The sequence below is a fragment of the Atractosteus spatula genome, chromosome 1 (genome assembly GCF_055471065.1).
Source record: "Atractosteus spatula isolate fAtrSpa1 chromosome 1, fAtrSpa1.hap1, whole genome shotgun sequence".
NCBI lineage: Eukaryota > Metazoa > Chordata > Actinopteri > Semionotiformes > Lepisosteidae > Atractosteus > Atractosteus spatula.
The window spans coordinates 47,686,851-47,711,699 of NC_142706.1; the positions used below are offsets into that span (position 1 = coordinate 47,686,851).

Consider the following 24,849-nt stretch of genomic DNA (forward strand, 5'->3'; position numbering starts at 1 on the left):
ACCTTCACTATATAGCCGCCTTTTTATCCTGTTTTCGTTATTAAAGAACTAAGTACTGTCGTTGTACTGGTAGGACCAAGGTTCCAAGGAAGCTTTGTGTGCAGAAGTTGTGTATTGCGTCGTGTTCTCTTCTATGGCTAGCACCCAAGCACTGCACAAATTCATTTTCTGCCTACGTCCCTTCTAGCGCAACCCCCCTACAGTATTTAGTCTGTGAGAGAGCCCTGTCTTCCTACATGGACGATTATTAATTACCACTCCCCAACCAACGAAACCCTTCTACTGCTGCCTTCTGCAGCAATTCACGGCATAGTGCAACAGCATACACACACTTTTTAGCGTAATCTAACCTGAAATATACACTGTGCACTAAGATTGACAGGAAGCTCGCCCATACACAGGAAAAAAAGGGTTTCCTGGAGTCGAAACAAGCTGCGTGATTTACCAATAGACATACAACCTGTGAAAGGAGGCGGACGTATCTGAACTGTAGGCTAGGTTGAGCTGCGAGCAGGAGACGGAGAAATTGATACAGTGGAGCAGAAAATCTGGGAGACCTTTACTGTGTAGAAATTTGTAACATTGTTGCAAGTATTTTGCTTACTAAAGACTGAAAGAAGCAAGAGAGATCAGAGTGGTCTCCCATTTGGGGAAGAGTAAATTGTTGAGCAAGGGCTATAACGGATCGTTTTCAGCTACAATTTAAATTTGACTGAAATATTACGCTGGAAATGTCCGAAAATAAGCCGAATGATGATCCGAAGTTGTCAACGACGGACAGGGTGGTGAAATGTAAGTATAAATGTATTGCTCGTGCTAGTTAGGAGGCTTTTCTCAGTAATTTGAAGACTATTTTTATTATTTGCATTTTCTCCTGCACTAGGGTTTGTCTAACCACACTCCGTAGCACCTTTTAAGCGTCTGGTCTGCTAAAGAAATGAAAAGCTGCTTTGCAGAGAAAAAGGGTGTAGCTGTATTAGCATAAGTAGGAAGTGAATGTAATTATTTACTCAGGTTTGAGGCATGCCAGTTCTACCCTAATTTGTAGTACCCTCCTCTGTTTGCCACTGTTACTAAACACCTACTCTAGTATTGCATTCTTGTTTATAAAATTCTACCAGGGACTGCATTACACACGATCTGTGAGAGTCCCACTTCCTAGTTTAGCATCTGCTGTATTGTATGGCTTTGAACAGTTCATACTGTTTGTGTATTCATGTCTCGGTGAAGAGAAACCCGTGTTGCACGCGCTGTGAGGGTAATTGTTATCGCAAGACTGAGTTCAATAAAAGTTTTATTAATGTGATTTCAAGAATGTGGAAGCCACTGTGTTGAATGGGTAGGCTGTTGTGAGGACCAAATCCTTGCAACAAACAAGGTATTATTTACGAGGAATAATAAAACATAATGCATTCTTCCGACACACTCTACACCTCTGTGTTTCCATCTGTATTATAATAGCGTATTTTAACAGGGATAAGGCTGAAGTAAGCGCACGTAAAATCTTTACATATCCTTCCAGTATGTTATGATTAAACATCACGAAATGCTAGCTAGTATGTGGCTTGTCTTTAGATATATGTTCATAAAATAAACGCAAAATAATTAATTTAATAAAATCAATTTAAATACTAAGGTGTTGTTACGTGCATGCACTTAAATACTGATATACAATATCTGAATAATCTTATCTATATTAAGTTTTAACGAGAAGTTTCAGGTTTTCCTGTATTCAGTGAACCCACTGTGCAAAAAAACGGTCTTTGATTAATTTTCTGCTTTAGCTAAATAAATATATTATGTCATCCTTTTTGTTTTTGGTGTCTGAGCTGCTGGAAGTTTGGAAAATTTGGAACATATATTTTAGTATTATATTAGTACTGGGCATTACTATACATACTTTTATAATTTATTGAATTAAGGGTGAGGAAAATTAAACATTCTTGTTTAGGTAATTAATCGAGAAAACGTTTTCTGAAGCTACAGAAAATTATATCTTGACTTTGAAGAATCCGAATTTCAGTTGTTGTTTAAAACAATGTACCTGAATTAACAAGAAATGTGTCTATTTCAAAGAGTACACCTGAATATCTATGTGTTCTTAATTTATATTTCACTTTGAAAATGATATCGAGGAAATTTATATTTTGTCACATCACAATTAGTAGTCTGCCTTGGGGACAAACCTGTGTTTCTTCAGAATATGTGCAAAATGACACCTGTAAACCGATCTGTGTGTCGACTTTAATGTGTGTTCTACCATGTTTAACCATGTAATTTGCAAAAGTCTCTTGAAATCTGTATTTTTATGGCTCATACATTTTTGTTATAATGTAAGTAATGTCATAATGTCTGCGGGAGTGGAAGATGAAACAAGGTAATGTTTTGACTGGTGGTATGATACGATTCTTTAAACTCTGCACGCTTTTAATTTACAAGCCCAGCGAGAAAGATGCCCGTATATGTAGTGAGAAATATATTACGTTGTACCTTGTGGCTTTGATTCTTTGATATATGTAATAGAAGCTTAAGATATTTGTACTTGTAATTGATCCCTTTGTTGTATTCTCCGTATTTTACATCTAGAGAAACAATAGATAGGCTATTCATAAATCAGGTCTGATTAACTCGGAACAGATAATCATTTTGCTATTGATATGGTAACAATGATTTTAGTTTGCACATGTGATGATGATGTCCTTTGACTTTTCTTCTGCTATATTTTATTCTACACTACAATTTCAATCACGTTTTTATTTTGTCTCTCACATGCATGTGCTTGATATTGATTTCTTTCACATTTTGCAATTTTAACAGGAAAGAAAAGCCCTGGTTCTGTATGTCGATGGGTTAAAGATATGTGTTTTGTTTTGCCCAGGTATGCAGGCACATGTACCAGATGAGTTTACTGAATAAATTGGTGTCCTGCTTTAGTTAATTATACAAATCAGATGTATCGTCGTTTTGTAATTGATTTTGAAAGCAGAAAAGATTTTTTTAAGGTCTTAGGGTCCCTTTCACAATGAAAAGTTATGATGGCTCAGTGCTGCCTCTGAAGCTACAGTGTGTGTTGCATGAATTGCCTATGCCGGTACAGAGCCTGCACAAGCCTTTAGCCACCCTTTAAGGTGGTTCAGAGACAGTCCATAACTTTTACAGTTATCTATGTGAATGGGTATACTTATTCTGCAGTGGTATAGCACATATTCAAGCACTGCAGCAGCACATAAGTATGTACACAAGAGTTCAGGGAAATAGGTGCGACTGTTGTGGATATTTTGCTTCACACAAACATATATTTCTTAATTTCAAATATAAATAATTTGATATAGCAAAACATTTCTTTTCCTCAACTTCAGAAAATTGTGAGAGAGTTCAGTTTCAAAGTATATTTCTGAGTTGATGCTATTAGCCCAGTAGTGTGGTCAGGGGTGCATTCTATATGTACAGCAATCATGCATTATCATTTTTGCTTTCATTGCTGTTGCCTTGATGGTATATATATTTCTCTTTTAAAGATTAGGTGTTGCGCTCTTTGAATTAAATTGTGTGTTCTATGTTTTTCCTGAAATTTCAGTAATCTGGCACTGTTTGTGGTGTTGCACTGTAAACAGAAATAATAGTGAATTTAAAAAAAAAAGCAAACCTACTGGTGTCCTCAGTCAAGGATGAAGCCATTTTGTTGCACTCATTTCCATGACAACAACTTGCAGGGTCTTTTATGATACCCCTGTCTGTGTGAGCAGTATATTTTGGCCCAGTAACAGTACGTATCTGCTGTTTTTTTTAAAGAATATGTGAGACACCTCTGTGATGGTTTAGAGGCAGCAGTTCTGTGTGAAAAGGGCATTGTAGGCATGCATTGTATAAACATTAACAGGGCTACTTTCAAAGCATTTTCCTCCTGTGCAAAACTTTCCCTATTTGTTTGTTGTCAGGATAAAGAATGTTTTCCATCTTGATTAGCATCTTTGTTCCTTCGTGAAAATGTTTAGCTAACTACGTGAATATTCTGCTCTGGAGCAAAGAACTTTCAAACCCCTGCATACTAACATATGAGCTACCATAGAGGCTTTACATTTCATCTTATTTATATTTTCATATTCCAGATGTTTTCAAATGTGAAGTGTGTCTCAGGAGTGTCTGCTGAAAAAGGAGTCTCGGTATAAGAGCGATCACATCAGTGACTATGGTCTCGGTTCAACAGTTGGTTTTCTGGCGTGTGTCCCATTCAAGTCAAAAGACTTGAAACGAGTCAGTGATGTAATCTGGCTTCTGGTGAAGGCAGTTTTAAAGTGCTCCAGAGAAAAATTATGATGAATCATCTAAAACCAAGTTCAGAATGTAGAAAAGGCATACAAGACCATTATGTTTTGATTCTATTTAGATAGCTGACATATAAAGGCATACGGATATAAGAAACCAACCGACCTCTCTTGCCCTCTATAAGTAATGATATACAAGGTTTCACACAGAATGTTTTATACCTTTTTTGGAATTTTGGTGTAACTAATGGATTTTAGGTTTTAGGGGGGTATAACAGATATGTTGAGTAATGATTGGAGATTTTGGGCATGTAAATCAAATGTTTTATATAAATATCAATAGATATGTTAAATCTATTGCTTTGTAACAGGCTTTGATATGCTTTGGTTTCCTTGTTTTAGATTTGCCTCACCATTAAACACTTAATAAGACATGACAAAATACAGAATTAAATACAGACTGCAAGAGTACAATTTACGTAATACAATATACCATATTAATGCAGATGTATTTCTGTTCTCCCATATAAATCATGTTTGCTACCCAAAGGGCAGCTGATGCTGTTGTTTTCCAAAGTCCAGGCTTGTTGAAAGCAGTTATTATAATTGCTGCAATTTCTATTTTATTTTTCCCTAATTTGGAATAACAAATTCACTTGCACTGCAACACATACTGTATGAGCCAGGAATGCAGAAGATGAATGACTGTGCTGCAGTGATAGGGCCAAGTCAGGTCCTCCGTTCTCCTTGTGAAATATTGAGCTGAGGTGCTGGAATCTGTTTTGGTCAGATCTGTCCTGTCCCTCTCTGAAGTGTGATCAATAATGCTAAGCAGTCGTCATATTCACTGTAACTCTGTTGAGTTATCTAGGAATGATCTTAATTATGATTGTCCTTATTCATTACTGCAGTTGTTCTTTAATATCTCGGCAGAAATGCACATCATTTACTTATTTCTTGATTAAAAAAATACAGTATTTCATACTAGGCATAGAAAAGCCTCTCCGTGTATGTAGTCAGTACCCAGCAATAATTTTGAGGCCACAGAACATATTTTCACTTCATTAATATAATTCTATTGCTAAAGTGTATTAAGTATGTGTCTGAAGCAAAAAAAATAAATCCATTGTCTCAGAAGAAATTAATTGCTTTAATAGTAACATACTGTAATATTAATTCATACAGCCTTGTTCACTCTTTTGGTATTTTGCATATGAAATGAGGTGTAATTATTGAAGAACCAGAATACATTATACATGCTCCTTTTCTCTTTACCTCTCTCTTTCTTATACACATGAATACTGTATACGTGCTCTGTGCATTCTTCCAGGTGTATAGTGGTACAGTTCCTGAAGTAGCAGACAATTTGACTGTAAGACTGTGTGTGAACAAAGCCAAGTCATGTTGCTGTTATTTAGAATAAAGGGGATGTAACACACACACCATAAATATGTCTTTATTTAGTATTTTATGCACACAGGAATACTGAAGAAGGATAGAATTATTTTTCTATAAACCTTGGAAATGTGGGATAAAGTAGTCATGAGCCCAGTTCCATGTGGAAACCCTTGATCAGTATTAGATTTGAAAAATCAATACTTAGGTATCAAGAAATTACATTAAGCAAATTTTATATTTATTTTGTTAATCAGATCCTAGACTAATAAGTTTTTTCAATACCTGGTTCAGTGTTATTGCTCTATAGAGGAATAACAGCATTGAAACCAACATTGTGCCTTGTTGGTTTCATTAACCTCTATTAATTTAGACCACTTTTGATTTAGACCACTAAACATTTTTGATACAGTAGTTCTTTGGATATAACAGGTGTCTTCTCCATTTTAAAGTTTCAGATCTAATTAGGATTTTTATAATTCATAGGAGCCCCAAGTTTATTTATGTTAGCTGATACAGGCTGAAATACATTTAATTGGCATGACAAAAGTTCACGAGAAGAGCAAACCCCAATTCCCAACACCCACTGGCTCTCTAAGTTGTAAATTTGCAGTAGGTCCTCCCACGTCAAATCTTACTCTTCTTCACAGTAAAATCCCTATACCTTATTTTATAGTATGGGTGTCTGATTTCCTTGCAAGCTGGTTAAAGACAAACATATCAATAAATGCTGTTTCTTTATTACTATTGTATCTTTTTATACTAATTAACTTCTTGCAAAGTGGTGGCCTGCCCTGGTTCTGAAGAAACACTATCAGCAGCCCTTGTATTTCGTCCTGTTTATAAGGGCATACAGACGTATATTGTTTAATACTAAAAGTTAATTGGATCAGTTAGGTTTAGTGAGGAATGGCCAGCTGTGGTCCATGAGAACTATTCATGTTTTCAAATGATCTTTGAATTATTGAAACCGCTCACCTGCTTAAGTGGTCAAAATGATATTGCCCCTAGTGCTCAGAAATGGATGAATGGTGAATTGATTCATTGGACTGTTAAACCAAAACTTGCATGTAATATCATGCTTGCATTAAAAGTGCATTAAGAACAGAGTGTTATATCATCAGTACGAATAAAGTAAATACTAACTATTCTTCATGTGTTTTTTAGTCATTATAATTCGTCTGCCTTTGTTACCCTACTGACTGAGAGACGGGTGAATATCATAGCTGGGTTTGAAATGAAAAGTTATCTAAAAAACTGCACATTTTGTTAATTCTCTTAGGATTTGTTAGTCAACACCCTGATATTTACAGTGATATGTTGTTAGATTTAGAAAACCCTGTATTTATTAGAATTTTCTTATCGATAAGGTCTCCCCTTATTCCCCTTCCCCCTCCAGTATGATTAGAGGTTGGAATTGCTAGACAGAGAGATGTCGAGTTAATATGACCCCAGTTAAAATGGACTTCTCCTTGATGTGCAAAAATTGGTCAGGTATTGGTGACTGAAGAAACTGAATTTATGGAAATGAGCTGTCTTTTATGTTTAAAATATTTCCCTTATTAATCTGCCAGGCAAAGTTTATCCCTTTTACTCATATTTGGATACATTTTTGGAGAAAAACTGTTGACTGTCTCAGTTTAGCATCAGTTTAGATGACAGACTCACCTTTAGATGATTAGTTATGAGCATGGATGCCCTTTCACTTATATAGATGTATGTTTCTTATTTCTGAATACAGTACAGTAATCTGTCTCAGTAATCCATTTAGTGAATTGAATGTGGTGATTTGGCCCCTGGAACTCACTCCAACAGTAAATACTGTATAAATCTGTGTGTTTTGTGTCCTGTAAATTTGTGTAATGTTTGTCTTTTTGGCTCTTGTCTATTTCTCCATCACCAAAGTGTTTATGGAAAATTAAAGAAGTCATGTTACTTTGCTTGGCATTCCCAACCAGCGGGGGGTGTTTTGCTGTTCAACTTTCATAAGATGCTTCTACTTCAGCTGTTGTGAGGACCGACTAATATTTAAACCTCTATTTGTCCTCTTTTAGCTACTAACAACCTCCTTGATTATAACAAACAATATAAATATTTTTTTCATTTTAAATAGATAAATGTAATAGTTAAAATAGTTTAAATCAGCTTGCTTATTTGGTTGTAAAAGAAATACATGTTCAAATGATGGTAGGTAGGTCCCTTTTCAGGCCATAAAGGCCCATGGGGAATGGGGGGCAAGGGCCACCATTTTTCTTTACCATCCATCACTGGAGGTGGAGGTGATGTGGTCAACATCACACTCCAGCCGGCCTATTACCCCCAGAAGGATTAACCCCCCTGCTACTCATTTGGAAAGTAGGCTGAGTGGACCTGGGAGGCATCTGGAAGGAATTAAAGCAAGCTTGCCCCTACCTGGGATTGAACCCGGGACCTTCACGTTAAAATGATGCCATCAGTAAAGAAATAAAGGTTTCTCACAAAAATAAACAGGAAATGCATTATTTAATTACAGAAAAGGTTTAAAATTAAATGTGATTGCTAATGCTTCTCTTACAATGCAGTAGTTGAATTCACTTATTTACTTGGATAGTTCTAGCATATTCTATATGCTAGTATTGCCTGATGCCAAGTATTGTTCTTAGTTCTTTTATTTTTCCCATAGAGATTAATTAAATTCATATGTATAGTGAATTGATCAATGCCTTTGCAGGATACCTAATGCTTTGAATAGCTATCTATTGCATATTTTAATGCATTTTTATGTTGTTACATAACATGCTTTTTCTCATAGTATACCTGCAATTCAAATGTATTCTGAACTAATATAATGAACATTCAGATCTACACGTTTCTTTTTGTTTCTTTGAAAGAAACTAAGCTCAACACTATTTTTTTAAAGTGAAATAAAGATTTCTATTCATTATGTCTGCAAGAAATATTAATTCAGTTAATTAACTGTCAACGTAGCTGTCGAGTAAAAGACGCCAGCAAAAGTAGACATTAAATCTACATATGTAAAATCTCAGATTCTGACATTCTACTTCTGATCTTCTTGTTCAGTTAAGGTATGATTTGAAAGTTGACATTTTTCAAGATAGAGATGCCATCCTTAATGCATTTGGATGTAAGCATGCCAGGTGTTTTACTACAGCAGTCTGAGTGAAATAATTTAACGAAGTGTACGATATTGGTGCTCCACCTGGGATTTGAACATGGGGCATTCCAGTTATGTGTCCAGAGCCCTAACAACTTGTTGTAAGGAAGACATTTTACATCAGGTTAGTATATAAAATAGTAAAGCCATATTCTGATGGAGTTCTTACTACTGCAGACAGTGGTTTTCTTAAGATCCTAAGCTTAGGGTATTACAAAAGTATTTAGGTCCTTGCACAATTTTCACATTTTGTTGCTTTCGGGCTTTTGGTCCCTTAAGTAAAGCAAACGAGATACCTTTACAGTTAGTGAGTGCAGTAATCTTCAGGAAGTGGGATAGAATCAATTAGTGACGAAGGGAAAATGCATGCACACATTTTCTAATTGAGCCTCGGAGACGGACTGAGAAGCTTCCAGCTTCTGTGAATCTTCTAAAAGTTTCAGGAATGCCTCTCAGACCAGGATTATCCTGACACCACAAGCATGTAAAACCACAGATGAAGAAACCTTGGATGAAGACGAAGAGGTGTAATGGTGTTCACAAACTATTAATTGGCATTACAGTACATATACCAGTAGCAGATTAAACATTTCAGAAAGTGATTTTTAGGGGCTAATGATAAAACAACCATTTCTAAGAGCAGAGGATTCAGTGTTGGTGTCTTTACCTATGTGAAAATGAGTTGGATGTTATAGTAAATTTATCACTGTCATCATTCAGGATTTGTTAAGTGGTTAAGAATGTAAATTGGATAAGAGTATGCAATACTGAGGTTAAGATAAACATGTATTATACTTAAGATAGACCACACAGGCAACACTGTCTTCAGTTTTGAGACTTACTGTAGGTGCTCAAACTGAAATTATATATGCAGTTCACATATAATTTCAGTGATAAACCTGCAACCAAATGAAAATAAACACTCGCAGGCTGAAAATCAAATTTTACTGACATTAAATTAGCTAAAACTCTTTACACTATGTATGTAAGAACTCGTATGTGAGTATTGGTTAAGACCATCAAAATATTGATGTAATGAACAAGGTTTTACCGTAAATTACGGTACTTCCAGCACAACCTGGGGTTACAAATAGCAGGTAGAATATGAAAAGGTGAAAAAAAATCTTAATAAATCTTAAAATATTGCAGTTTTCCCAGCTGATCAAATACTGAATTCAAGCCTCTAGGATCCTTGACCAACCAGTTTATGCTACATTACATTCTTTTTGCGGGACCTGATAGTGGCTTTGAGCTCCTGTTCGTGTCTGTCTTTACTCTCTTTATTGTCTCTCAGTAAAATAATTCTGTATATACTTTTCTTAACAAAGGTCTTAGAAACAGTAGACACACTCAGGAGTTGAAATATGTGTGTGGTATTGCCATGAACAATTTCCTTAAAGCCTCCTTTAGTGTTTTCTGTTGTTATAACAACTTTACCTTAATAATACCTCATAGTTTGCGTAAGAAGAAACCATAGCTTCTTGCACAGAAGAATACTGGAATACCAAGCAAAATGAAAAAAATATAGAGAAAATACACAAAGTGTACCAGACTCATTTAGAAAAAAATGCTTTCTTTAATAAAATTGTTTCACATTTTATAGTCACTATAGTATAAGGGCTATATAGAGGCAAACACTGTTAATTAAATTATTAAAATGTCATATATAGGAAAATAAAATATTTATTCTGTAATATGTGATGGTAAACTTTAAAAAGCTTTGAGGGTTTATGGTTTTATTTAGTTTTATGAAACCATACCTGGTTTTACAGTTTTCTGAATATTATAATGTTGGGTTTTCAGGGTTGTAACTATGATACTGTACATCTGTACATTGCATAACAGTAATATCTTGAACATTATATAACCATACCTTTAAATTTAATGGGGGTTTTGGCCAATAAAGCTCAATTAATTAATATGTATGTTATGTAATAGTAAGTACAAACTTAACTCAAATGAACACAGTGTGCCTTTTTATCTTTAATAAAAGAAATATCAATTATGGCACAAAATCTGTAATTAGGAGGTGTCATCAGGGCAGAGTATTACAGAGACCAAGAGCTCTTTCTAAGCCTACAATCCATTATTACCCTTTGTTGCCAAAATGAATATGAAATAATTTAACATAATCTTCCATTGGTCTTACGGTAGGTATCACTAAAAGCATTATAAAACGGAACTGTGAAGATTTAAATCTTAGAGATACACTGCCATTTCTATATATATTCTAGCTTTTCTAGCTATTTTGTTAGTCGAGGATGAAAACAAAACGGCAATATTACGCCTTCCTTAGGTGATTAATGTACATTTTAGACATTTATATTTAGACATATTGGGGCGGTGCGGTGGCTCTGTGGCTAAGGATCTGCGCCTGTGGCTGGAAGGTTTCTGGTTCGTATCCCGCGGCTGGCAGAGGAATCCTACTCCATTAGGCCCCTGAGCAAGGCCCTTAACCCCAACTGCTCCAGGAGCACCATATAAATAGCTGACCCTGTGCTCTGACCCCAAGTTTCTCTCCCTGTCTGTGTATCTCTGTATCTCATGGAGAGCAGGTTGGGGTGTGCAAAAAGACAAATTCCTAATACAAGAAATTGTATATGGCCAATACAGTGATCTTATGTTTGTTTACATGTTTGAAACAAAAGTTTTAGAAGGTTAACACTGGCTTTATTAGTGGTTGGACAAAATCCAAAACAAAAGAAGTATATTTCCCCAGATGTACGACTTTATTGAATTTTTTTCCCAAAGTTACCTCGGATTTGATCTTTAAAATATGTTCTTGTTCTACTTGTGAAATAAGTGATTTACTTTTCACTTTGTGCTTTTACCTGTCTCAGTTGATTAATGCCTCTACAACAGGTGTGATATACTGTGAACTCTATGAACTCAGTTTCAGAAGACACAGACAAATCATTGCAATGCCTTATTGATATTTTAGCTTTAACTCTCTTATTTTAAGGGAAGGACAGTTGGCTATGTGGATGAGGAAGTTAAAATCTCCCTAGTCAATCTTGCTGTATTGGTGACGGGAAAGTGTTAGTTCACCAAACACTGGCAAATAGTGGTCTGGTGGGTGTTATACCCAAGAGTTACGGTCTCTAGCCATGGTCCCAGAGTGTCCCTATAATTATTTAAACTGGTGTTGTTTCACCAAGTAATTTAGAGATCATTCGGAACAAAAATTAAATTATTCTTCTTTGGTAAGAACCAGTGGACCCTTCATTACACATCACTTGCTTAATTAATCTGTTGTTTAAACAAGTGTTCCTATTCTTTATATAACGTGTGATTTATTGTGACCTTTAAGAATAATTGGATTAAGTCTTTCCAGTACCATAGTTGGAGACAAGTGCCCCCAAGCCAGTGGTTGGTGGCAATAGGGTCTTATCCTGCTAGTAAACTTTCTTTATGTGCTCCTTATGTTGGCATGGATTGAGGAATAAATTTCAAATTGCTCTGGAGAGTTAATCATTTTCGGGCAAGAGTATGAGATGATTACTTTATTCATTGAAGCATGTCCATAAATGATGTGGTTTTTCTGTCCTTACATGTATATTTGAAAGGATTGTTTTGGGTGGTTTTAAAATTTCCTGATGTATAGCAAAGAGCAGTCGTGAACAGAACATTATTATCTGTCGAAAGGCTGAAGGTTTCTAAGACTTAAGTATTCTGTAGAGACATTTATGTCTTTGACATTATATATTGTGCTGCTCTTTGCACTAAGAGTTTCCGTTTATGTGCAGCAGCACAATAGTATGACATTTCAAATTTTTAGCAATTTTGTTTTGAGGTTAAAGACTGAAAGGTTTGTATTTTAAAGTACAAAACAGTCTTTTAGCTTTAATTGGAGTTGATTGGTAAATGTGATTGATAGGCTACTGCAACTATTATTAAATGGTTTCTCATGTATCATTTGTTTTGAGCTGTGATTGGGATTTAGAAGATCTGCTCTGTATGAAGTAAAGATTGCTAAATTAAATGATAAGTATGGTTTATTCTCATCCAAGCTAAGCTGTATTGACCAGATTTTTATAATCATATAAAACGCTAGTGGAAGCTGTGAGTGATTCATACGTTTATTGTAAGATGTTTAAGATTTTTGCATAGTACTGTAGGTCTGATAATTAAGGATTGTACTGTATAAGTTTCAGTGTTTCAGAACCTATTCTGCTGGACCAGTCAGAGCATATTAAATCATTTAAACTGGAACCATGACCTATTACATCTCAGTTTAGTTTAAATAAAATAATAAAATAACAAGAATGTAAAGGATTAGGAAGTATATAAGACAAACTTGTTTAAGTAGGACAGTGAAGACATTTTGTGGGATTAATGATTTGCACATTTGCACATAATGTGCACATTTGCACATTGCCCTTTTATTTTCAGATATTAGTAGCATAGCATGTTATGCAATCATGTATAACCTGTCCTCTTTATACACTGTTTTGGAAACTAAAAATGACCTTGAGCATATCAGTGAAGTAGCATACTGTCCTATTGGTCTTAAGTGGTTTGTTTTCTGTAAAGAATTTTAGATGTGAGTTTGATCAGCTATCGGTTTTTCAGTCTTAATGTTTTAATGAGAAAACACATCCCATATAGCAAATTGAAAGTGAAATTGCTTGTGTTTTACAAAGATTGCTGCACTAAATTCTAAGTGATGTTAATTTCTGCTGGTGTGCTTTAGGATGCACAGTATTTTACTTCCAAAAGTCAACATCTTTTTAAAGTTTTTAATCACTTTAGTTCTTGTCTTTTGTGACTAAAGCTGCCATCTTGTTTGTAGAATTTCTTTTTTGAAACTGGTCCTGAATTTATTTGATCAGTGATTACCCTTGAATGCTGGATTCCTGCTTTTAATTTTTAATAGTATGGAAGACGAATGAGGCTTGCAGTCAAACGCATCACTTAAAACCCTCATTTATCTCACTAGATTTCCTAGACTGCACATGTATGTTGCCATATTCTTTTTTTTAACAAACTGTCTTTGAGTCATTTCTTCAAGGAGGCAGGACAGTTTGCTTGGTGATAACCCCTAAAATGTGGAGCAGACTGAAATAGACACTGGGGCTCAGGGAATAGCTTCCAGTTCTGTACCTTCTGCTTAATATCTGTCACATTTCTTTCCTGCCTGTGGTTCTTGTTGTTGCACTTTTCCTTGACACTGAACCGTTTGGGAGGTGTCTTACTGTTGAAATTTGTGCAGCTCTTCCAGGAGGCTTCAGTGTATCTCTCCTGTCCTCTGTAGCTAATCGGCGAGCTCAATGTTGGCAATGGCTTCTTCTTTTCATTTTGCGGAGAGGGTGAATAAAGTGGGAAATGCGAAGAGAGGTAAAACACAAATGCCGTCTTAAGAGTCATTTTTGTATTTTGAGTAATTTTTTGACAGGGAGCAATTGGGTTGTTTTTTTTTAAGGGCAGAAACCTGAATTCTGCAAGGTTCAGCCTTAAAGCGATGTAGGTTTTTGTAATTGCAAATGTGAGTATTGAAATTTGACTACAGTATTGACAGAGCTTATCAGGACTTAGGCTCTCATATAAGATTGGTGGCATGAAAGTGAATCATTAGTAAGAAAAGCTTGAAACTTGTGAAGATTAAGCCTTTGTTGAAAGGATAGGGAGGGCTTTACATTAATAGCTGTAATGTGTAGTTTGTACATGTACAGTACAAGATACATGTCTAAAATGCTTCATGTCAGTATTGAGAAGAATTAAAATTTATATCTATCACTTTCTAAATTGGAGTTTGCTTATAGGAAAGTGAAGTCATGACTTCATTTGTTGTTTAGTACTGCGTACCGTCTTTCTGAGTGATTGTTAAATCCTCAAAATGTGTTAAAGCCTGTTGTACAGAAACAATAACTTGAATCATTGGCACTCTTTCATGACATTTCAGAATACTTTTCAAGGGTTGTATATTTCACGGTATAAATAGACATTTAGCATTCATTTTTCTAACGTATGTTTTAAACTCCATTGAGATTTCACCTGCCATTTCTTATTATGTTGGTAGACCTAAAATGCAGTGCAGCCTGTAGTTTTTTGTCCCAAAAGGTGATTTGTTTTAATGTTATTCACGTATTACCACTTGAAATCTAGAACTGTATTTAAGCAAGAAATATATTTTAAACCTCTACAAATGACAGATATGTTAACCAATAATTCATAGTGGTTTTTGTTTAAAGGCCGCTGGATTAGTTGTAACCCAATTTGTACAGCTGAATTTATTTTTTCTAGTGGAGCGTTCTTGTTTATTTTATATCCATGCTATTAGAGCCTAGAATGGTGCATTTGTTGCATCTGTGTTTTCTCTTCCAAGTGTTGAAGCTCATTTTGTCACTTGTGCTGTGCCATGTATTTACTTGTCACACACCAATTGCAACTACTGGGTTGTGAGTCCAGACCTTGGCCAGTTGTCAAGTACTCTTGTTAATTTTATTTCCCATGGGATTCAAAAGAGACTGACACTGAAAGATGTAGTGATTGAAACATGTATTAGTTGTGCCTCTGTTAAATGCTTCTGCCCCATGTTGAAAGCTCTTCCTAAATTGCTCTACCTGAAATGCTGTGTTTTTTTAGCGATCTTAAAATAATGTGCCCTTGATACTGTGAAGCTTTTATTTATTAGAGCAAATCTGCAAGAAAACTTGTGCCTACATTAGGGGACTGTTTCTGGAAAAAAGACCTTAACAGCAAGGCCACAATTGTTCAGAGCCTCAGGTAAAACTCCATGTGGAGGAGTATTTTTGGAATTTGGGTTACAGATTTCCCAGGAGTATTAAGAATAGAGAGCAACCAAACAAGTATTTTTTTTGGAATGAACACAAATTAATGGGGAATTTGGGCAACACTTGGAGCCTTTTCTGTGTTTAATTTCAAATTAATTGCTCTATACTGTATGTTAAAAATGTGATTGCAATGATTACAAATATTCTCTGTTTTTTTGCTCAAAAGTTCTAATGTGTTTAGAAAACAATTAGTTTTGACTAATATTAAAAACAGGTCAGCATGGTGGCATGGAGTTTATATTTTCTTCCTGTGTTTGTGTAGTTTTACACCAACAGTCCAGATATACAGTACTGCTAGGTTAATTAATTCTGGTAAATTGTCCCTAGTGTGAGTGTTTTCACCTCTGTGGTTGTGTGTTTGTGTACCCTGTGAAGGACTGGCAATCCAGCCTTGTGTCAGTTGCTTTGTGGGATGGGCAACTGCTTCCCCTTGCTCCGGAATTGGATGAAGCAGTTAGAAAATGGATGGATGGAATATTAAAAACATATTCAAAATGGACAATCATACAATTCTTTTGATATCCACACAGTGATCACTATTGAAAGTTTTCCCATTGGAACACTTTAAGATTACAGAAGGAACAGCCTTTGCCTTGTTTTTGTCTGATCTGTTGTACAACAGGATACTTAGACGTAGCTCTACTTTTGTTAGACAGTATCTCATTGTGATTAGCTGACACTTCCAAGCAACATAATGGCAGAGTAAATTGTTTATTTTATACAGTATGGTGTACAGAGCTGGACAGGGATTACAGTGAGAGAAGATACTGTGGTCTCACATGAAAAAAGTGGCTTGTTAACCACTACCCTTAGTTCAAGTAGTAAGGGATACATTTTAATTATGGTTTGATTATAATACCACCAATGAATGTGTATCACATATTTATAAGTACAACAAATTATAATTTAATGAGTGCACAAAGTTGTATCTGGTGTACTTTCACATCACAGGTTATTGTAGTAAAAGGATATTAGCGTGGCAAATCTATAGAGTGGATTCTTATCTTATATCCAGTATTTTTGATAATGGCCTCAAAAAGCTCAGATAACTTATGCCTGCTGTCCCAGTTTATTGTTCCAGATCTATGGTAGCTAGTTAAATAAAACCAAATACATTTCATGCAGTCAGTGAAATATTTGCTAATTGTGTGGCATTTTTTGCCAGGATTTAAGGGCAACCAAAAACTCACTAAATGCAAAGTTTGTCTGAAATTTCAGAAATACTGCTAGCTATAACTTATTTTGACAGACTTAAATAAACCACCCATTAACAGTTTGTTATGAAGTGGGAAACTGTATATGTAAAAGACATTCTACAAAATGATGCAAGTTAAAAAAAGAAGTTTAAAGTGACAGTGAGTAAGCCCTTCAAGCACAAACTGTAAAACCAAAATAGTGTGGCAGAAATAATTTATACAGTTGTAATACCAATGCATTTTATCATTGGTAATATGAAAATTGAACTAGCTTATGGTGAAGTGTCTGTATAGGTATGGGTGTCTGTATACTGTAGGTTGGAATTTGACACACATAAGTGTCAAATCCAGATTATGCATACTATTACTATTAATGTAATATCATATTAAAGGTGTAGTGTAATTTTAAGTTTCAGAAAGTTGCTGCTTTGTCTTTTGTTAGATCTTTATTGGAGTGCAATTGTCACAAAAATTGATCAGTGAAAGGTTGAATGTGCAGTGGTTGGAGAATTGACAGAAAATAGAAAGGCTTGAGTAATGAATCAGCAGTTGTGTGCTTTCAGTTAAGGAGTTGAGCTCTTATACCCTTCTGTTTCATCCCCATCTGCATCAACAGCCGCCTTCAGAAAAAGAAACATTCATTGTGCATTCAGGAGATTCACAAACGCTCACAATTAAAATACGAAAAGAGATACTCAAACTCTCATGTTTGTGCTGCACTGTGCCAAGTGAATGTCTTACCTCTGGTCTGCATTCTAATTGCTTAATTACTTGTGGTCTCTTTCTTTCAGCTGTTGAAATGATATCTTCCCTTCAGTGTAATAATATTACTTTTAGTTACTTTATATTTAGTGTATATTGAACCCGGACTTATGTAAAATGTATGATGACCGGAGGTAATGTTAGCACCTTATAGCATATGTAATCTTGTCAGATCTGGGAAGCTGACCAAAACTGGTGCTGAGTACTAGGATTGGAGGGCTGTGAGGAAATCCAGGTGTTGGTGAACCAGTAGCTGGGTGCACTCCTCTGAGAATTTCCGAAAAAAATACCCTTCTTAGTATGGTGACATTAGACAAATATTGTTTTGGGTGGGACATTAAACTGTGCTCCTGTGTGCTTGGCCATTAAAGATTCCATGGCACCGTTCATAAGAGCATGGGTGTTAACCCTAGTTTCCTGGCTAAATTCCACTTTGGCCTTGCCCAGTCTGATCAGTTTCAGTTCGGTTGATGAACAAATTTCCTGACAAAGAATAGAAACGAGCTGTAGGTGCATAATGGGTGTCCACGTAACCCAGGTGGGTACTGTACTTATTTGGTAGATGAAATGGGCCCCCTTCCGCATGTAAAGCTCTTTGGAAACCTTTGGGACGGAAATCACTGTATCAACGCAAGTTATCGTTTAGATTCAGGAAGCACCACCAATGAGAAAATTCTTTATCTGTTTCCCAAGAATGAATAAAACAATAGCCTCAGTTAATTTGCCTTATCTTACATTCTAAATCACCATCTTCTTGCCTTTTGGCAACATTAGGAGTAAACCTGTTTTATATCTTTTTTTTAGTGCATCTGTAGAAATTAATTATTGTATTTAAACATTTATTGTTTTCTTTGTTAAATAATCTTTGAATGGCATATCTTATACCGAGCAATGTCTTAACACATTAGAAGGGTTTTTTACAGGTTGACCGCAACTCCTACGTGAAAGCAGCGATTCTAAATACATTGGCATATGAGTGCTTTTTTGTTGTTTAATACATTTTCCATTGTATTTTACTTTTTGGATTTTTTACTTGTTTTACTATGGCAAGAAAAACATTGTGTGCAAACAAGACTTCACAACATACCATTTTTGGAATTGTCTGTATAAGAAGCATTTCCATCATGTTAAGAAAGCTCTTTTTTCCTCAAACATTACTAATTTCCTTCACAGAATCCTTCTGTTATACAACCTATATTGTTGTATAAACCCCTATTCTTTTGTAGCGGCAATACAGTAGGGGTTACTTGGAGGTATTCCCCTGATCAGTTTACTCTCCCTGGACTCCTCCTATTTACTCAAATTCCCCTTGGTCTGCCAGTGATGATCAGTCCTCCCTCTCCTGTAGCTTCTTCTGTCTCCTTTTTGCACCATTTACTACAGCTGGGAAGCATCGAGAAGATCTCTAAGTGTTCAGTCATGACTAATGTTTTTTTTTTCTGTATGCATACTGATGTACAAAAGAAATGTCTGTGAGCTGTCAAAGTGTTGCCCCCAAATGGCATTTGAGCTTGCAGATCATTTTCATGCAGACACTAAGCTACAGTTATTCTACTGATACACTGGTTATTTCTTCCTGCTGTAGCCAGCGTAGTGTGATAACGATTACACAGGTGGATCAGATGGTTATCCTTTGCCTTTCAGAAAGAGCCCTGTACCTCACACAGCCTGGTTCCTGATTTCTCTGTTGAAGCAGAACATCTCGTTCTTCGGTCATCTTCTTTTTCAGGCATGCTGCCTTCAAACCTGCTGCTAGCAGCCAGGCAATCATCATAAGCTCAAATGGGAAGAGTGCTCTTTTGCTGTTCTTATGTTAATTGAAATGTTTTTTTTAATGGATACATATACAGATTCCTTACTTATTTTGATGATTTTAACTTGCTTACCCAACATTGAGCACCTGTCATTTTTATGAAATCATTATTTTGTTGCCCAAAGGAACAATATTGCACAGCAACTATCAGAGCTATCTGAGACCTTTATAAAAAGTAACACTATGTATGCACCCTAGTAATTATTGGGTGCATTTATAATATTCTATCTAGTGAAGTTAACACTATTACATTTAGACTATTGCATCAGTATATAATGCATCTGATAATTACAGGTGAAACAGATTACTGCTCTTTCAATTTCTAATTTACATACCTCCTTCATTAACCCAGGCCCTCCTAATACTCTCCATTTTAGTTTTATATACAATTCTGCACCTGTTGTTAAGCCCTGACAAAGGTTTGCCATCCATTACACAATTCCTAGAAACCCTCCAAAGGTTTTTAATTTGTCTGTAGGCAGTAATAATATTAATAAAAACAAACCTGAGATATATGTATCTACAGTATCCATACATTTCTGCTACTTACTCAGATTGGAAGTTTCAGCTGTGTGTGAGGAGTCTACCCTGATTGGAAGTTTGCCTGTTCTGAATTATGATTTGGCAGGTAAAGCAAATAATGTTCTCAGATTTAACAACAGAAAATCATACAGAATGTTTACCAGGGAATCCAAATAACATATCGGGAAAGTATATAAATTTTGCTTTTAATTTTTCCTGTTTCAGGATTATACAAGTGTGTTCTAAGGTTTGAGTGATACATTATTACATTGTGAGCCTCAAGTGCACACGAGTCCTTTTTGACAAAGTTGTAACTCTGACAAGCCACAAGTGTAGTTATAACCGGTACCATGTTCAATAAGAATGGAAAGGGATCCAAGAGTTTGGGAAAGTAAGTTTGAATGTAGCAAATGAAAGCTTGGCATTTCCTTCTTTTTTGTTTCATGACCTGTTAAAAAGCACCCTCACCATTTTGTTTTTTAGGTGGTACACCCTTAATCCAATAAAGTTGTATCTTGTACTGTATGTACTCTGATTACCACTCAAATCACTTTTTTACCCAGTCAAAAGTCACAATATATGATAAGGAAATCTAGACTTGATGGCTTCAAGTTTTTTTTCTTTCACACTGTTCAAAGCTAATACTACCTTTTTTCTAAGCAGTTACTCTATTCTAGCTTTTATGATTCCACTAGATAAATTCATTTTAATTAAGTAATACATATGTAGATAATATACCTACAAGGGCAGGTTGTTGCACTATAATGGTGACTTATTGTTCTGAACAGACCTTAATTATGGTTGTATCTAAGGCATTGAAATAGAGGATTAGAATATGGAGAGCATAACTAAATTAATACAAAAAGCATCAATGAGCTGTGAATTGAATTCAGATTTAATGTAATAGAACTAGTAACTTTGCCTAGAAGTATATTACATTTTTGATGTGAGGATATTTTCTTATATTCTCTCAAATACAGTACATTATTCTTGAAATTGCTAAATGTTTTTGTGTGATTTGTTTAAAAGTGTTAGTTTTTTGTAGGTGTAATTGTAGTGTAAATATTCCAAACATTCGTGTGCCTTTAGTGTCTTAGTGTTTCCAAGCAGAGCAGGTTTTATGCATTTGTTCTTTTCAAAATGTGTTGGGAAGCTGTTCAATTCTTTATCTGGAGTGAATTTAACATAAATCTGCTAAGCTTTTATCAGCACAGCATCCCTTTTAAATGCATCCATTTTCCTAATTCTTGTTTTTCAAGTTATTATGATATTGTATAGTTTTCTTTTGAATGTGATATTTGTGATTAAATTTCTTTATAAAAAGAGGAATTCTCAAGTTGTAGGCAGTAAGCATTCATTATAAAGTGTTATTTGCATTGAAAACTGGTTAATGGATAGAAAAGAGTACTAGAGAGAATGTTCTCTTTTCAATTGTAATGTTTCTTATGTACTTAAGTAATGTTTGGTTTGCTTTTTTCTTTTTTATTTGATAATTTAACAACAGTAGTATATACAGTAGTACTTTGACATTTACTCTAGATACTTGATTCCTCACCTCTTTTTCATATAGAATCTCCAAGCAGTATTGTAAGATTTATATTTTGAACTCCTGTTTTCTGTACCATTTATACTACATTAGGATTAAAGTGTTAGTAATGGAAATAAATAAATAAAATTATCCCCTTAAGTCCTGTTAATTCTATCTTTGAAGGGTTATTACAATCTTACTACCAAACAATAAGCATCTTTAATAGAGTGAACAAGTTTCTTTTTTCATGTCCTTTGAAAGAGGTTTGTTTACACTGAAAAACTCCATAAGGAAATCTATGAAATATGAATATGAAAAGTTGCAGGACATTATACCTGAAGAACCAAATAAAGAGAAAGGATAAATGTGGGCAGTCACATGCAATAGAAATGTCAGCATTTTGAGTCAAGTCGGAATACTGTCACATGACACATTCAATTTACAGTACATACTAGATTTTTTAAAAAATCTTTCCTTCCCATATATATATATATTAATAAGGACCCTATATTTAAAACACTTAAGATAGTTGAATTCCATTTTTTTCAACATTGTTTCCTTTGGGAGTTTATTTTAAGTGTTTTCATACAGTATATAGGATCCTAAGCCTTTAACATAAAACTAAGGCCCCTTTATTATGTATTGATATGATTGTCTATGCTTTATGCCAAAAGCTTGTAACCAGAGTTTTGTGGTGGCAAAGTACTTTTAGTAGCCAGTTTTGATAAGCTTGTGATTGATGTCTTTATAGTAAGTACTTAAGCAAAGAAATCTTTAATAACAACCTACCAGCTCATAAATCAATGGATATTGCTTACATTAGTCAGTGTCCTATTATGTTACATTTAAACCACACATTATTATCTAATCTTCAAAACAAGAATGTGATACACTCTTCTTACTGTCTTTGTATTATGGTTTTGTAACCATGACAGTATACAGTATCTCATGATTAAAGCAATAATCTGACACCTTGCTTTTTCAGATGTATATGGGCACAGTTTTGTGAGTGAAAACATTTCTAGTTAAGCATACTTTGTGTGCAGGTTGCGCTTGAAATTATACTCCACATAGACAAATACCGTATATGGAAAGTGTCATGTTTTGCCTTTTGGTATATTTTAATACAGTATATTTAATGTGTCATACTCTTCCCCTCCTCTTTGTTTCTCCGGTTTTGGTATGTTTTGTTCACTTCTTTCATTCCACAAAAGCAACCCACTCACAACTCAGAGTGGTTAAAACAAGGGATGTCCTGTAACATTGTAGTTAGATAACATCCTTATGTAACCCTGAAAACAAGATTTGCCTACACTTGGCTTCATTGGATATGCATTACAGGATTCTCTGCAGCACTGAATGGCAAATCTTTTTTTTCTCCCTTTTTGTTTGGCTCATTGAAGACAGTGAAGTGCCCTTGTGTGTTTCGAACAAGATTGGTATGTGCATTACTCTGGCTGACTGGTAATGCCCCATGCATTTGATAAATAGGGTCACTGGAGATCCTGTTTCAGTTTTTCCTACTGGCACAATGATACATTCAACCTTGTGGATTAGCTGTAAATGTTTTCTCCGTTTCTTGAACTAACCTCCAGATACTGAAATATAAGGGTTAGTTTAATGCTTTGTAAAAACACTGAAGCAATATTCGACTGTATTTTTTATTCATTTATATGTTCAATGTGGTCATTTGTAGAACAAACCTAAACAACACAGTCTTTTGGTCACCGTTTTCAATTAATTCTTTTCAGATTTGAAGTTTGTTTGTAAAGAAAAGGTTAACATACAGTAACTTGGATTGGAGTTAACTGGTATTTGCCAATTAAAACAGTGTAATTCAGTAATTGTTTTTTTAAGTTGGAATTTCCAACCTTAAATGGTTAAACAGCTGCAAAACCCTACACTGTGTCACTGCAATGATGTGAGTGAAAGTCCAGGGCTCTTCCTTCATGGTTATGCTTTGGGAGTATTGTAATATGGATGTGTCAGTGAGATCTTAATGAAGTTACTTTATGAGATACACTCAATGGCTATTCTCACCAAGACTGTGCCTTAACAATAATGACTCCCCCTAATTAAAAGCTGATAGGTTTCAGTATTAAAGCTCTCTAAAGGAGAAGCGACGTAGATTTCATTCCCTACTACAAACAGATTTAAATTGTGTTGCAAGAAACAATATTGTTACAGATAGTTAACTAAATGATGTTTTGTGCATCATTAATATCCACCCAGTCCCAGTAGAGTAAGCTATACAGTTCCACGGGGAAACTGAAGCCATATCCCTTGTGATTTTTCAGAAGACTCTGTTGGAACAGTTCTGTCTCCCGAGGTACTGCAAGCAGGCTAATGCCTACATATTTGTGTTTGTTTGGTTTCATTGTGGCAGTCAAGTGTAAAGATGCCTAGAGAGAAAACAGCTTGTTTTTGGGTAGAAAATCTGCTTAGTATTTTCAACTTTGTAAGAAGAGAGATAAAATAATTAAAACAAAACAAGATTGTGAAAACAGTAAGTACAGAAACCAATACATAGAAATTAGAGATGTATCCACCTGCTTTTGAATTGCTGGTTTATTAACATGGCCTGCTGCTGCAGCTCTTGTACCACTGAGGGAGAAAGGGGACCAGTGCCAGTTGTGCCTTAGAGTAGAATGAGTACCAAATATAGGTGTGGCATGTTTCACTGCCTTTACAGTGACATTATTAAGGGCTAGTGTTTACATCAGTATTTACTTTATTTTTTACGAGGGATAGTAAGCATAATATTAGTACCTTTTGTACTATAAAGTAGTATATAGTTCCCATCATGGTATTCAGTGCCCATTGCCTTCACTGCACAATACCACACAGTTGTCATTTGCAGTTATAATACAGGATATAATTTTCTGAAGTGATGAAGAGTGTCAAATGGGCACAATTAACACTCTAATAGGAATTTCCTGTGAGAAACTGTCATCAGAAATGTGAAATATATCAAATAGAATCCCTGAAATGATAGGAAGTGGAAGTGTTTCATTTGGGAACCATGAACTAAAAGTCAGAAACACCAGTCTGTATCATAGTGGTGCAATAGTTACACCCCAGTTTGAGGAGGTACCCTTTATTTGTACTCTGTTTTCTGTCTATATTTTGTGTGTGTATTCCAGAAATGTGTAAAAAGGAAAGTCAAATATCTTTTTGCATATTTTGTCATTTTAACCTAAGTTGAGCCTCTTCATTTCATTTCTATAAATATACTGTACGTGACATACTTCTTGCTATAATTAAAATACTTTTGGAGTATAAAATAAGACAATTTACATATTAGAGGAGATCAGTCTTAAATAAACTTAGTTTCAACTTGTGTTCTCTGGTTTGTGTTTCCTTGTTGATAGTGAAGGTGTTTGGGTATAATTTCTAGATGCTTGGAACTTGAATACTTAA

The 24,849-nt window shown here is 35.1% G+C and overlaps 1 protein-coding gene across 2 annotated transcripts in view; it reads left to right on the forward strand.

Moving 5' to 3' along the window:
- Window positions 1-276: 276 nt before the first annotated feature.
- The window catches only part of LOC148840988 (protein phosphatase 3 catalytic subunit alpha), a 173,421-nt gene continuing 148,848 nt past the window's right edge, over window positions 277-24,849 (forward strand). Inside the window, exon 1 of one of the 2 annotated variants that reach the window (XM_088907368.1) lies at window positions 277-792. In XM_088907368.1, coding sequence (XP_088763494.1) covers window positions 732-792 — 61 coding nt within the window. In that variant the 5' untranslated portion in view covers window positions 277-731. The remainder of the gene's footprint in view (window positions 793-24,849) is intronic. The other variant, XM_088907445.1, reaches the window with a different exon arrangement.